Below are 16,489 nucleotides of genomic sequence, written 5' to 3'. Positions count from 1 at the left end.
CTTAATTCAAAGTCTATTCACCAAATACCAGTCAGAAGCAAGGACGAACTGCTAAGGCCCAAATGGGAAAATAAGAAGTCACAGCAAGTACACTCTTGGATAAACTTGCCACACATAAATTTTTTTCCAACTGTTTAATACTACAGAAAATAAAAACAGGCTCCTCCACCCACCAGCCACAAAAAGGAACTTTCTCTAGAAAATGTACAATATATACAATGAATGAGGCTCATCCAGGAAGTGTAGTACAAGGCCAGGAAGAAAATCACAACAAACAGAAACTGTCACTTTTCAATAGCCCCCTAACACAGAATGATTAAAACATTATTAAAAAACTAAAGATAAAATATTATTAACTGATTTCAGGGAAATGCACTACCTATGAATCTTATTTACTATTTATGAAGGATGACTAGCAGAATCATCTCACCTCAATATTTGTATCTGCAGTAATTAATAGAAATCCACAGTCCAATGTTGCACTTTAAGGAAGAGGCTTGATAAATACAATCTATTTATTACTTATATAAAAACTCTGTCATGTTGAAAGTTTTCCACAACCTCATATACAAATTAATTTCCATGAAGCTTTCTCACATGACTTACATTTACATTTCTTTTTGGTGGGAGTTTCACATAGAAGGATGTAGGCCAACTGAAGAATTTCTCATGCTGTTTACATTCAGGACGTTTTTATCAAGTGAGTCCTTTCATGAAATCAGGAAGAACAGGGATGACAAAAGTCTTTCCCAAATTGTTTATATATATCTACGTCGTATTTCCTCTAGTGTGCACATCATCAAAAGGTTGCACGAGAAGTAAAGCCTGTCTCACTTTCCTGACATTCATGAGGTTTTCTCTCCACTGTGACTTCTTTCATGGACCCGAGGAGAACTGGAAGCAGTGAAGACTTTATTGCATATTTTACATTCATAGGGTTTCACTCCTGTATGACTTTTTTCATGTTTTGAAAGAGAAGCAGTATAACCGAAGGCTTTGCCACATATTTTACATTCAAAGGGCTTCTCTCCAGTGTGAGTTCTTCCATGGAGTCTAAGAGACATGGAAGAAGTGAATGCTTTACTGCATTTTTCACATTCATAGGGTTTCTCTCCAGTATGAATTCTTCCATGTACTGGAACACAACTGGAAGAAGTGAATGCTTTACCGCATTTTTTACACTTGTAGGGTTTCGCTCCTGTGTGAGTTTTTCCATGTGTTGAGAGACAATTGGTAGAAATGAAGGCTTTACCACATATTTTACATTTAAAGGGCTTCTCTCCAGTGTGAGTTCTCTCATGGACTCGAAGATAACTGGAAGAACTGAATGCTTTACTGCATTTTTCACATTTGTAGGGTTTCGCTCCTGTGTGAGTTCTTTCACATCTTGAGAGACAAGTAGTAAACTGAACGCTTTACCACATATTTTACATTCAAAGGGCTTCTCTCCAGTGTGAGTTCTTTCATGTGATTGAACTAAAGTGAGATAAGTGAAGGCTTTCCCACATTCCTTACATTGATATGGCTTCTCTCCATATTTTTGATACTCATATGTTTTATGTTCAGTGTGACATCTAATGTGCGTTTTAAGCAATGAATGATGCGTGAAGACTCTTCCACATGCACTGCATCCCCATGGTTTAGCTCCTGTAGTTTTCTTGTTCAGACTGAGATTTGGAAGAAGGCTGACATTTTCTCCACACTGACTACCCTCTTCGCTTTCACAGAGTCTCCCTACCCTATGCTTTCTGTAAAAATGAGAAGCACATTGTTAGTGATTTCTCTATTGATGATTTTATATTTCTTATGTTTATTATGATTTATAGGGAATGTTCATGTTTTCTTCCTTCTGTGAATTCTCTGAAGTTAAATATACTGAATGTTCTGCAAGAGGACTTCCCCCTTGCTATTATCCAATCAGTGATATTCATAGATAGGGTTCATTAATACTATTTCTAAGTGAAATATTTTGCAAAAAGTGAACCTCTCCATTACATTTCACAAAGTATACTTGGTGAAAATTATCTAAGAATACCTAAATTTGAAGGAAGCGTTGTTTTCTGTTTTTTAAAAAAATTTCTTACCATACAAAGAATCTTACATGAGACAGAAATTTCTACTGTGTCACTCACCATAGTTTTGTCCCCTCGTCTTTGCACTAATCTTTAATATCATGATCTTCCCAAGTTATTCCTGAAATGCAGACCCAGAAAGTTTATTCCAAATATTAAAAATTATAGAAAAAGCTGTAGATTCTAAGTATTTGATAATCTATGGCCATGTCTACTTTATTTACTAACCTCCCCTTTCCACCTTCTACATCTCAGAACATTCTTTTTGTATTTTTTGAGGAAGGTTAGCCCTGAGCTAACATCTGCCATCAATCCTCCTATTTTTGCTGACGAAGAGTGGCCCTGAGCTAACATCCATGCCCATCTCCCTCTACTTTATATGTGGGACGGCTACCACAGCATGGCTTGCCAAGCGGTGCCATATCCACACCCAGGATCTGAACTGGCGAATCCCAGGCTGCCAAAGAGGAATGTGCGAACTTAACCACTTCGCCACTGGGCCAGCCCCTTAGAACACTCCTGATGGTCAAGCAGCACTTGTTCTTTCATTCACGTAGTGAAGGAATGTCCTCGTTCTTACCTACTGAGGCCAGGTGCCTGAAGGTTTCCCACATCACATCTCTGTACAGTCTCGTCTGTGAAGGATCCAGTAAAGCCCACTCCTCTGGGGTGAAGTTCACAGCCACGTCCTCAATGGCCACTGAGTCCTAAAACACCACAAACATGTATAGGGCAGGATGCGTAAGACTGACAGCACTGGGGATCTATATGCCAATTCTACGAAAGTAACATGGGATTCTATTATCTCCAACCATTCATTCTATGTTGTGATCAGCACAAACTCACTTTTTTCTGTACACAGTGCTCATCGATTTAACAATCTCATGAGCACATGGAAATATTTACACAGTTTTACTGCGATGACATTACATCCTGTTTCTCTCTAATAACAAGTTCCAGAACGGGTTGGGAAATGACAGAAATGCTACACAAATGAAACAAATATTATCATTTGTGGACCAATCATCCCTCGTAAAAAAAGCTCTTTCATCTTCTTCCATATTACCGACTGGTTACCTTGCTCCATGAGGCAGAGGGTGAAACCTACAGGATGTGCCAGTGAGTAGAAACATAGTGAACAACTGGAAGCTTTCTGGTCTGCTCCAATCATCAAACTGAGAGTTTAAAGGCCTGTGAAAATCCAAATTTGACCAAGCCCAGCTGCCCACATTGTCCTAAAGTACTCCAGGCCATTACAGGTAATCAAATGCCGCTGGCTGAATGTAAATATTCTTGTGGTGAAACACTGCTTTTAACTTGTGAAATATTGATCATGGACTCAGTTCTACCTTTGTCATGCTGTATGCTTTGATGGGGCTGGAATTATTATGAACTGAGAGCTCAGGCACAAGGAAGAAGCCATGAAAATTTAGACCAGAAGATCCCTAGACTCATGGGCCTCAAAGCTACTTCTCACCATTTTTAGAACACACTCTGAGATAATAATGTGTCATAAGAGCTCTTTCTGGTCACATTCAAACAGTGTACCCTGAGCTTTGTTCACCTTGACGGGTAGGTTAAGAGCTGCAGATTGGGGCTGGCCCCGTGGCTGAGTGGTTAAGTTCACGCACTCCACTTAGGGCACAGCACCGCTCATTAGGCGATGCTGAGGCACTGTCCCACACAGCAAAACCAGAGGCACTCACAACTACAATTTACAACTATGTACTGGGGGGTTGGGGGGGAAAGCAGAGAAAAAAAGAAGAAGAAGATTGGCAACAGTTGTTAGCTCAGGTGGCAATCTTTTTTTTCTTTTTTAAAGATTTTATTTTTCCATTTTCTCCCCAAAGCCCCCTAGTACACAGTTGTGTATTTTTAGTTGTGGGTCCTTCCAGTTGTGACATGTGGGATGCCGCCCCAGCATGGCCTGATGAGTGGTGCCACGTCTGCACCCAGGATTTGAACTGGGAAGCCCTGAGCCGCCGAAGTGGAGCATGTGAACTTAACCACTTGTCCATGAGGCCGGCCCCTCAGGTGGCAATCTTTAAAGAACACAAAAAATAGAGAGCTGCAGACTGCAAGGGAGCTCCTTGAAGACCACAATGGTTTGATGTTAAATTTGCCCATGATTATAAAATACATGAAGGACTTAACAGTGGTTTCCTCCAAAAGAACATAAAATTTCCTTTCTCCCACTTCAAGAGGAAGTCCTTCCCAACCACCCACTCTAGATGATGCCCTGCCGACTTCTGATCCTGCACTTAAGGAGCTTAGAAGCTGTCGTTCTTGATCTCATAAGAAGAAAATGAACAAACTTGACATGAACAACCCTTCTTAGATCCAGGAGAGCCTTGAGGTCATCAGACAAACCAGTGTCTCCAAAGTTGGGAAAGACAAAAGAGATGGCATTTTGAAATATGTCCCGCATGTTCTGTTCTTAATAAGGCCTGTACTAAAAAAGAAACTATTTCCCCAGAATCTAATGCAAGGGCAAAAATAAAAAAGACAGCACCCAATTTCCATGAAGCCTAGGACAGCCTCTTTAATGGAAGGTTTAAAACCCACGTAACGGGAAAACATGAAGCAAAAGAAGGGAAGAGAGAGACAGAGGAAAATGTGAAGTAGTAATGACCAAAATAACATAAAATTAATGATAGCCAGCACACTGTCCATCCAGGAAGCCCATGGAACACTAACTACAATAAAGTACAAAGTGCACAACCAAGGGCATCACGCTGAAACTAGAGACACATCACAGACAGAGAATGTCCTGAAAAATGCCACAGAAGAAACACACCTTCGACAGAAAGAAACAAAATTTGACTTAAATTGCCCTTCTTCTGAAAACCCATGCAATAAGAACAGAGGAGACTGAAAGGTTTGAAGCGTTGAAAATGAAACCCACTTGCCTAGAATTGGGTCAAGCAAAATTATCCTTCAGTACAAGGAAGAAATAAAGACTTTCTGAGACACAATTTGAGGAAATTCATTCTGACTACACATACTTCGAAGGAACGTGTTCGAAAGTTTACCAGAAAGAATGTAAATGATAAAAGCAGGGGATTAGGAGAAAAAAGGAGGGGAAACATCTTTTATGTTTCTTATAATTAATACAACAGATGACACTTGGTTTAATGTTAGCAACAACGTTATTTGGTAATGAGAAGCTTATGGACAAGTGAAATAGATGACAGCAATGTGACAAGACACAGGGAAAGGAAAATTGGGGACAGTGTGTTAAGGGGTACTTGGACACAGTGAAGTGGCATAGTGTTACTTGGCAGAGGGGTGGGTTAGTTGCAAATGTATGCTGAAAATTCAAGGGCAGCCACTAAAGTGTGTTTTTTAAAAAGCGTGTAACTGATATTCTATGAGAGGGGAAAAAAAGAGTTACAATAAATGCTCAATTTTAGCCAGAGAAGGTAGCAAAAAGACAAAAACAAACAAGGGTAAAAATGGAGAAAGTAAAACTTTTCATAAATGTCAATCCAACTGAATCAACAACCACAGTTTAATCATCAATTGTGTCATTGTAACTGAAAGAGACAGTAACAGATTTGAAAAAAATACCATTATAGGGGACTGCCACTTGGCCGAATGGTTAAGTTAGTGCACTCTGCTTCGGTGGCCCGGGGTTCCGATCCTGGGCGCGGACACGGCACCACACATCAGGCCATGTTGAGGCGGCGTCCCATGTACCACAAGTAGAGGACCACAACTAAAATATACAACTATATACTGGGGGGATTTGGGGAGAAAAAGCAGGAAAAAAGAAAAAAAGATTGGCCGGTTGTTAGCTCAGGTGCCATCTTTAAAAAAAAAAAACCATTATATTTTGTCTACAAGAAACCCACTCTAGGTATAAAGTCAGACAGACGAAGGGTAAAAGGATGGAGAAAAACAGACCATGCCAACACGAATCCAAAGGAAGCTGCCAAAGGAATAGATATCATAGACAATGCAGATTTCAAACTGAGGAAGATGCAGAGATAGAGGGGCAGCAGGTACGGATAAAGGGGCCTATTCTCTGAGAAGGCACAGCAACGCTGCATGTGTACCTGCCTAACAACAGAGGGGCAACACACCTCAGGGAGGAACTGACCGAATGCAGGAGAGATAGACAGATCCAGTACCACAGCTGTAGAAGTCAACACCCCCTCATCAGGAATTAGACATTTCAGTAGGCAGGAAGTGAGGAAGGACAGACGTGCAATGAACAGCACTGCGAAACTGCTGGGTTTCATTGTAATCTGCGGAATACTCACAGAACAGCAGAATATACATTCTTCTCAGGTTCACATGGAATATTCACCAGAACAAACCACATTCTTAGACATAAAGCACACCTTAACAAATTTGAAAGAAAAGAAATCATACAAAATAGCCTCTCACACCACATAAGCATTCCGCTAGAAGGCAATATCAGCAATAGTTGCAGGATGTGTGAGTCAACTGCTTTCCTTCTAGAACCACACGAATAGAGTCAACTGAGCTTTCACAAAGAAGGAGATTCAAATGAAGAAGAACGTATTTTAAACAGTGGTAGCAATAATGGATATGCCTGTGCAAATACACACGCACAACACAAATGTAGTCACAGGCCTCACACTTTTCAGGAAAATTAAGTCAAAACGCATCACAGATCTGAATGTAAAATGCCAAAGGAATACACTCCTACAAGAGAACACAGAAGAAAATCTGGATATGACCTTGTGTTTGCTGATGAATTTTCACATAGAAAACCAACAGGCAAGGTCCACAAAAGAAAACGAGAAATTTTACTTAATTAAAACGAAACACTCCTCCTCTGAGAAAGATGGTGTAAAGAGATCAACACAATTCAGAGTCAGAGAAAATCTCTGTAAAATACTGTTGCATAAATGATGGCTATCTGAAATATGCAAAGAATTCTTAAACCTTAATAGAAGAAAAACATGCAATTAAAAAATGAGCCAAAGATCTGCAGACAGCTCACTGAAGAAGAGATCTAGATGGGAAATAAACAAAATGAAACATGCTCTACATCAAATGTCATTAGGAAACTGCAAAAACCACAATGGGGTATCACTAAACACTTATTAAACGGGTAAAAGTCAAAATATTCAGAACAGCAAATATTGGTGAAGATGCAAAGCCACAGGGAATCCTGGTTCATCGCGGGTGGAAACGGTATTTGGAACACCCACACTGCAAGACAGGAACGTCCTTTCAGAATAAAATACACTGTCACTACATAGAGTAAGAGCCACCAATCATGCTCTGTGGTATTTTCCCAAATGAGCTGAAACCTTATGTTCACACAAAACCTACATAAGAATGTGTTTCCTTGTTTATTTGTTTGTTTTCAGGAAGATTAGCCCTGAGCTAAGAAATGCTAATCCTCCTCTTTTTGCTGAGGAAGACTGGCCCTGAGCTAACATCCCTGCCCATCTTTCTCTACTTAAAGCTATGTAGTGTATGATTCCAAGTACATGATATTCTGGAAAAGACAAAAGTATGAGCCACTAGAAGGATCTCTACTTGTGAAGGATTTGGAGGTTGGAGAGAGGGACGACTCAACAGGTGGAGCACAGGGGAGTTGTAGGGAACTGAAACTACACTCCATGACACAGAAATGATGGGTCCACGTCAGTACACACTTGCCAAACCCACAGTGTGTAACACACAGAGTCAATGCTAATGTGCACCGTGCACTGTAATGCGTCCATATGGGCTTGGAAATTCTAAGAAGTGTGCCACAGTGATAGTAAATGTGAAAGAGTGCCAACTGTGTGGATGCAGAGAGAAGGGTTATGTGGAAACTGTCAATTCTAATCACTTTTTCTGTACACTTAAAACCGCAGTCTTTTTAAAAACTGATGAAGACAGACTCATAACAATTCACCCCTTTTTTACTGAAACAAGACAGCTCTCATTCAACTCACTTCAAGATATTCTTTTTTCAAGATTGGCCCTGAGCTAACATCTGTTGCCAATCTGTTTTTCTTCTTCTTCTTCTCCCAAAAGCCCCCAATACATGGTTGTGTATTCTAGTCACAGGTCCTTCTAGTTGTGCCATGACTTCAACTGATCTCAGGAAGCCAGTCTGTGCTCTAGGAGCCTGAGACCCACAGGGGAGGGGAAACTTCCATCAAATGCCTTGCTGGGGAGGACAACACTGGATCCTCTGAGAAGTGCCATGGTCACTGTGAGTAGTGGCAGAACCCCAAGGTGGATGACGAGTGTCCTGCTATTGTAGACCTATTAGTGTACACACAAGTGTGACTCTGACTTCTATTTTGGGGATCTCTGAGTCAAGAGATTTCCAGAGTTCTTTTCCCACAAAGGGGCAAGACAACCGGTTGCTTTATAGAGTTCAAGTACCTGGGCTTAAGTTGGTTTGAAACAATCCCTTTGCTCTGACAAACTCAGACTGTGGTGTTGTCACTATAACCCAGAGGGTCAGGGTCTTTGTTGCAATAGACCCTCTGTTGCAGCGGCAGAGTGACTTAGGGGCCCTGGGGAGCCCTCTGGAATCTTGCTTCCTACAGGCTGCACTTTGTTGTCCCTTCTTTCTCTCTGAAATATTTGCTCTTGAAGGAGTGACCATCAGATGGGCTCAGCTCAGTGACAGGGTATAATCATCCTCATAACCGCACACTCCCCCTAATGTCAAGGTGACTCCAGCCTTAGTCTCACCTTCACTCTCAACACACAGAGAGATGCCACCCAAGACACTGACAGAACATCACATTAAGGAGGGCCTGATTCCCAGACTCCTGCTCTCAGAGGACAGGAATTCCCAGAACTGACAACCTGGAGTCCTCCACAGTTACAACCCAGGCTTGGTGGGGTCAACAGTGCAACACAGGGCAGCACAGCGCCCAGGAGGAGCTGCCCAGCAAGCAGCAGCCCACAGTGCAGGAGCCTCCAGGCTTTCTCATCAGCCCGTCCAGGTAAGAAGGCCCAGGGGAAAAGGGAGGGCGAGGCTTAAGTGTTCAGTCGTCAAACCTCTTCGGTACCAAATCTTCCCATTCATTACAAGAACAAACTTGGGGGACAAAAATAAGCGTTCGCATTGGTTGCTTTTATATAGAGAAACGCTAACAGGATGGTGAAGCAGTGAGCAAAACTGGTCATGCAGGGAGGCTGGAGTCAGAGCAGAAGAGTCGGGCAGGACGTGCAGGCAGGGAGTCTCCTTCAGTCAGTTTCCTGTCTTACAAAATTTTTATACCTTCCCATGCACTATTTTATTTAAAATAAGGGGAGACACGGGCTGGCCCAGTGGTACAGTGGTTAAGTCCACGTGCTCTGATTCGGAGGCCTGGGGTTCACAAATTTGGATCCTGCTCGTGAACCTACGCACCTCTTACCACGCCAGGCTGAGGCAGGCGTCCCACATATAAAATAGAGGAAGATGGGCACAGATCGCAGCTCAGGGCGCATCTTCCTCAAAAACATAAAATAAAATAAGGAGAGATTTAAATACGCCATATTTTCCTATGTTTGATCACCATTTTTAAATAACTTTTAGTTTTAAGATTTCTACGTAGGAAACCATTCCAAGATTTAATCCTTTAAACACTAATGGAAATAAAACTGTAAAACATAAAAAATTTACCAATTTCTTTCTAACAAAAAAACAAGGGACATTTTGGTTTCTGCCTCCAATATATTTACCCCGGGAATATTTTTAGGAAGGAGTAGCATATTATAATATCTTAGGGGTTTGCAGTGAAGCCCTGAGTAAACTAGGAATTCCAAAGATTTACACAAGCTTCCACAAGATTCCTCAGATCAATGAAAACAGAAATTCAACTGCCTTTTCCCTACACCTATTAAAACAGAATTCAGGGGCTGGCCCGGCGGCATAGTGCTTAAGTTCACTTTGCTCTGCTTCGGTGCCCTGGGGTTCACATGTTTGGATCCCAGGTGTGGACCTACCACTGCTCGTCAAGCCATGATGTGGCAGCATCCCACATAAAATGGAGGAAGATGGGCAGAGACGGTAGCTCAGGGACAATCTTCCTCTCTCACACACACACAAACAATAAGAAAATAAATGCAATTTATTTGTCTCACGAATGGTTCAGCCTTTTAAATGGCACAGTTCTCTAGGGACAAGGACACACAAAACTGACCTAAACATGGAAAACGCACCTGAGAACTGAAATACACCCACCTCACATCTTGAGGTTCTCTTGTCCAAATGGAAATAAATTGTTTGTTTCCACAAATTTCTTGCCTTAGTCACAGCATATCTCTGAAATTACATTTTTAAACCTCAAGTGCAAACAGAGACTAGAATCAGAGGATTGTAATCTTCAACTGATAAAGCAATCCAAGGACAGAAACATGAATATTCCAATCAGCTCATAGAAGCAGCCTGCTGGCCTGCAGTTCAGAAGGAAACCCACACTCAGAAAGGGAGCCTATTCCCGGACTTGAGGTGTAGACTCTCCCCATTGAGATAGAACCCCTGGAGACGGTCAGTCCCTGGTGAAGGAGGGTGGGGTCCCCTGAGCAGCCACAGGGATGAACTCTGGGAGCCCCACACACCCTCCCTCTCCTGTGAGCATGGAGGCACTGCCTCCCCCAGGCTCCCACTCTCACAAGTGAGGAAAGTCTCAGTCAGGTTCAGTTTAAGCTTCTGACCCCCAAGAACTCATAATTCATAAACCCTTTGTCCACAGGACAGAACACCTGACCTTCAGAGACACTGACTGTGCATAGTACACTCTCAGTGCACCGAAGTGTCGATGCAAAATTCAAACGATGTCTAAAATGTCCAGCCCAAAGGAACCACAACCAGAACCTCAGAAACGGTGTCACTCCCCACCCCATGAACACGTGCACCCCCAGCTTTCCAGGGCTCTGCAGCTCCTCTCAGGAGAAAGGCTCCTTCCATGGGGGTGTGAGCAGTAGGACACCTGCGGTGGAGGCCCCCCCAGGAAGAACAGCTGGGCCTTCAAGGCCTTCCCTCTGCAGGCTCAAGGGCCGTAGTTTGGGTCTTGGACTGGGGGCCTCTGCTCCCCACTGGAGATGCTCTGGAACATCATTGTTATTTTAAATCACACAAACCCAGTGTTGGAATAATCCAGCAACATCACTTAAACGCAGTCCTTTCACAGAAAATAAGCGAAAAAATAATACGGTATTTCTACCACTTCAACTAGAAAAGCACAAATGTCTATTCCTTTAAGAAAAAAGGTGAATTACTACTGTTACTGAGCGAGGGCTCGCCACCTGATGCACACAGAAGCTGAGACCACAGCACACCAGGCTTTGAAAGATGAAACAGTTGAAGGTGCCATCGATTGGCCAGGAGACAGGAGGACAGGCTCTCAACTCCGTCTCCCTCATCCAGAGCATGGGCTGAGGCTTAAGGGAGCAGGGAGGACCGGCTGGGATGCAAAGACCTGGCAGGGTGAGGTCTGACTGGCAGATCAAAACTTTCTCTCCCACACAGGCTCCTGGCTGGCCGCCTCCTGTGACAAAGACCTTTAACACCTGGCTGTTAAGATGGGGTTAGTGAAGGGAGGTTACCAGGAAAAGTACAGTGAACAAGGGGCAAGTTGTCATGCAGATTTAACTCACTGCCTTCTCCATTGGTAAGAGTTTCTAGAGATCTAGAGTCATCCTGCCCTTCCTGGCACAGAGAGAGAGGCACCCTTACAAAGGGATGTTTCTCTTAGAATGTAAATTTCCCTTACAAAAGGGTAACTTCTACTAGGTTTTCAGAGCTTTGCCTGTGGCTGCTGTTTTTTAATAATCATCAGCTCAAAATAGGCCTTATGCCAAAGACACATGAATCGGGATGACAAGTCTGTTCCTGGTCCTGTGGGTGACATTATTTCCATGACAAGAAATCACACTTGAACTCTTGTGGTTTGCATGTCTCAGCCCTGGAATTTCCTTTGGAAGCATCCAAAAGTAAGGAACACACCTCAGAAACTAACGACAGACACTCAAGGGAAGAGAGAGTGAAACAAGTATTCTTAACAAATGGAACATAACGAAGGAGTATTATATTTTTTCTGAAATTCACCTCTTTGCTGCCTGTCTGCAACTATTTTATAGTGTCTTCCAAGCTCTACTGATTAAATATATTTACCCTTCTTGAAAAACGGACACTTAAATCAGTGAATAATTTTTTCTCGTTCACAAACCTGGGGGTGTGTGGCAATGCGAATGGGACAGATCACCCAGGACATTTTTCCAAGGGGAACCCCCACGCAAAGGACTTGCCATAGGAAGTCTGGGCCCAGATGATAGTGGGGATTTCCTGCAGTGTAGTTCACAGGGTTTATTCTCTGCTTTCCTCTCATGTAAAATATCCACAGACAAATACAATCTTGAAAATAGAGCCATACAGGGCTCTGGGGGATAATGATAAACATTTAAAATATTGGGTGTGTTTGAAATGGGCCATGCAGGACAAAGTGTTGATAAGGATCCTGTGAATGAAAGAGAAGTCCCTTTGGGAGTGCGGGGAGGCATCTGAAAACTTACGGATTTACTGTCAGCCCCAGGAAGAGCCAGCCTGTGGGGAAAGGACTGTGGATTTCAGACGCTGCTCCCCAACTGGAAAACTCAGGAGAAAACGGGTGCCCCCTGGGGAGAACACAGGCGCTGGGGACCTCACAGACTGCAGCCCCTCCGCGCACGGAGCCCGGAGACAGAGGCCCGACTGTCCTGCGGGCCTTCCCGCGGGCCCCGCACCGTCTGGGACACGCGGGGCTGTGGGCACACAGCGGCCCAGAGACGCTCCGGCCCAAGTCGCCGCGCGCTGGGACCACAGGACGCCCGGGGCCCGGCTGCTGGCCCCGCCCCCACGCTGCGGCCGGAGGGGCCTGAGGGCCGAGCGGCGCCACCGCGGACTCGGGGCCGCAGACCCCGGAGGGGACCGCGGGAGGCCGGGCCCGCCCCGCCACTTCCCACCAGGCCCTCCTCCCGCGTCCTCCACCCGGGGCCGCACACTCAGCATTCCTAGGGCTCCTGGGTCCCCCGAGTCCTTCCTACGACCCCCACGACAAGTGCAGGTAAAACGCTGAAAGCAGCTGCGGCACAGCCACCAGGAAGCACTCAAGCGCTGGACACCGGATGCTGAACCTGGAACCAACCCGGACGTAAACGCGGGTGCCTTGCGTAGCCCCACCCACAGCGCCAGCGCTGCCCCCGATTGGGCAGTTCAGAGGACACAGCAAGAGGCAAGCCTTTTGTCTCGAGCTGGGTGGTCACAGGTGAGCGCAGCAATCAGTTCCTAGCCTAAGGAAAGATGCTTAATCCTCAAGGGAATGCCAGCGTTGGGACGGGGAGGGAAGTTGCACCTTTACCTCAAGGGCTTTTGCTCTTGCCAGAGGGAATGTCTAAAGCAGATATACAATGCATGCTCTATGGCCTCGGTCAGGCCCTTTTGGAAAGACAAGGTCAGGCCGAATTAGGTTTATACCAAATGGCTTCCTCATATTCTCCAATATATCCTATTGCTTGCCAGTTTTATTTGTCACCATTTTCATTTCTATATTGTTATGCAAATGTGGGATGCTCTCGAAAACTCTTCTCCCACCCCCTCAGTTTTAATGAGGTATAATTGACTAATAAAAGTGTCCGTACTTAAAGACTACAACAGCATGATTTGATATACTTTTTTCTGTATTGTATAATGGAAATTAGCTGAGAATGGCTCTTAAACATTCTCACCACACACACTCACACACGCACACACAAAAGCTAACTGAGGTAATGGATGTGTGAAGTTGGAAATTCTCATAAGCCTGGATTGCAGAACTTTACTGATTTCTTTACTTCAACAGCTTTCTCGACATGTAATGCATATACTGCACAGTGCACCCCCTTAAAGTGTACAGCTCACCGTTGTCAGTATATTCACAGATACGTGCGATAATCACAACAGTTTCTGAACATCTTCATCCCTTGAAAAAGAAACTCCATTGTCCTTTAGCTATCGCTCCCAATCTTTCCACCTTCCTCCTCCAGTCCCAGCCCTGACAACCACTCATCTCCTTTCCGTCCCTACTTCTCCCTATTCGGGTCTTACCTCTGAACGCAATTATGTAACATATGGTCTTTGCAACTGGCTTCACTTAGCCTAATTTTTCAAAGCATATCCATGTTGCTGCATGTATCAACACTTGCTTCATTCTCACGGCTGAATGATTCCAGTGTATGGCTACAACACACGTATCTATCTCTTCATCCTTTAAAGGCTACTCTGATTTGTTTTCACCTTTTAGCTTCTATGAATAAAGTTCCTAAAAACTGATGGGCAAGTTTGTATCTGAACATGTGTTTTCATTTTTCTTGGACATATGGCTAGGAGGGGAATTGAAGGGTCATATGGCAATCGTAGGTTTAAGTTTTGAGGAGCTCCCAGACCGTTTTCCGGACTGTCTGCACCACTTCATACTCATACCACCCATGTATGAGGGTTCCACGCTCTCCATGTAGCCTCCACAAGATTCGACATGCTCTCCTATTTTTATTCTAACCCTCCTAGTGGTTGGGAAGTGGTACCTCATTGGGACTTTGATTTGCGTTTCCTTGATGACTAATGATGTCCAGCATTTTTTCATATGCTCTTAGCCATCTGTCTACCTTCCTCAGAAAAATGTGTATGCAGATCCCTAGCCATTTATAAATGAGTTATTTGACTCTTTATTGTTACGTTATAATCGGTCTTTATATATTTTCAATACATGGGCCTTCTCAGATATATTCCCTGTTCTGAAGTCTGCTTTGTGTGAAATGAATAGATACTTCAAATTCAGTCCAGTCTTTCAAAAATCTCTGTCGGACCCACGTCTCCAGTTGATGATGGCTTTGGCTCTTTAAAATGTGTTTTTTTCTTTCTTTTCCACATGCCATCTAATTTTTGGTTGAAACCCAGACATGATGTATGAAGAAACAGGATTTCAGGTAAACAGGCCTTTAGTGTGAGGCATTATGATTTCTTGAATAGGAATCAGACTATGTTTCGTGTTTGCTGTAGCTGGAGGGGTCAGGGGCTTCACGGTCTGCAGTGCCCTTGCACTTATCTCCCTGGTGTGTTGGGTTTCCCTAGAAACTCAATCTTAAGTAGAGTCTGTGCCTCACAGCTCTGTTTTCCTCCAGTCATTGTATCCACATCATCTGTGCCGATATGGTGTCAGGGGTTTGAAAGGGAAATGTCCCCTCATGTGATGGTGAAACCTGCAATGTTTGCTGGTAGAGAATCTGGACTATGAAACTCTGAACAGGTTCTTAGCACTCATATTTCCTCCACTTCTGTCAGAGAGGAACCTGAAGTGACTGCAGGTGTCTATCTGGACTTTGCCCAATCAGATAAGGCCTAGGGGAAAAGGGAGGGTGAGGCTTAACTTTTCCAAAGTCACAAGGAAGAGCGTCCCTGAGCTAACATCTGTGCCCATCCTTCTTGTATTTTCTATGTGGGATGCTGCCACAGCACGGCTTGATGAGTGGTGTGGACGTCCACACCCGGGATCTGAACCTGTGAACCCCGGGCTGCTGAAGCAGAGTCTGTGAACTCAACCACCACACCATCAGGCCAGACCCCGTCTTAGGAAGGTTTTAACCTTCTCATTCATTATTTATTGAAAGTAAGGAGCAAAATGTTTATACTCCTTATTTTCCTATTGATCATTATTTTTAATTAAGTTTTGATATTTAAAAGTAATTTAATTTTAACTTGTCTACAGAGAAACCACTCCCAGATTTAATCCTTTAAACACTAATAACCCTCGTACACTGCTGGTGGGGGTGCCGGCTGTGCAGCCACTGAGGAAAGCAGTATGGACTTCCAGTATGGACTTACCAGGTGAGCCAGCTGGTCCACTGCTGGGTGTTTATCCCGGGAACTTGAAAAGACAAATGCATCAAGATACGTGCACCCCATGTTCACTGCTGCATTATTCACGGTGGCCAGGACTTGGAGGTGACCTAGATGCCCATCAAGGGACGAACAGATAAGGAAGATGTGCTGTGAGTACACAGTGGAGTGCTGCTCTGCCATGAGAAATGAAGGGACAACATGGATGGACCCTCAGGGTGAGCGTCAGAGGGGGAGGGTCAAGTGTCATATGATCTCACTCATAGGGAGAAGATGAAAACAACAAACACACACATGGCAACAGAGATTGGATTGGTGGTTGTAGGGTGGAGGGGAGAAGTGAGTGATTAAGCACACGTGTGGTAATGGATTATAATTAGTCTTTGGGGGGGTGAACATGATGTAATCCACGCAGAATGCAAAATATATTACGAGGTACACAGAAAGAAATAAACTGAAGGGGCTGGCCCCGTGGCCAAGTGGTTAAGCTCGCGCACTCCGCTGCAGGCGGCCCAGTGTTTCGGTGGTTCGAATCCTGGGCGCAGACATGGCACTGCTCATCAGACCACGCTGAGGCAGCGTCCCACAT

At 44.0% G+C, this 16,489-nt stretch overlaps 1 protein-coding gene across 1 annotated transcript in view; it reads right to left on the bottom strand.

The window, feature by feature from the left end:
• The window catches only part of LOC106836890 (putative KRAB domain-containing protein ZNF788), a 40,439-nt gene extending 24,424 nt beyond the window's left edge, over nucleotides 1-16,015 (bottom strand). The window contains exons 1-3 of the mRNA XM_070492125.1: nucleotides 15,886-16,015; nucleotides 2,653-2,779; nucleotides 2,133-2,193 (exon numbers count right to left, since the gene is read on the bottom strand). Of these exons, the coding sequence (XP_070348226.1) occupies nucleotides 2,159-2,193; nucleotides 2,653-2,779; nucleotides 15,886-15,966 (243 nt within the window). The 5' untranslated portion in view covers nucleotides 15,967-16,015 and the 3' untranslated portion in view covers nucleotides 2,133-2,158. The remainder of the gene's footprint in view (nucleotides 1-2,132; nucleotides 2,194-2,652; nucleotides 2,780-15,885) is intronic.
• Nucleotides 16,016-16,489: the final 474 nt, after the last annotated feature.

This window comes from Equus asinus, chromosome 20 (genome assembly GCF_041296235.1).
Source record: "Equus asinus isolate D_3611 breed Donkey chromosome 20, EquAss-T2T_v2, whole genome shotgun sequence".
Classification (NCBI taxonomy): Eukaryota; Metazoa; Chordata; class Mammalia; order Perissodactyla; family Equidae; genus Equus; species Equus asinus.
This window is presented reverse-complemented; position numbering and strand designations above follow the sequence as displayed.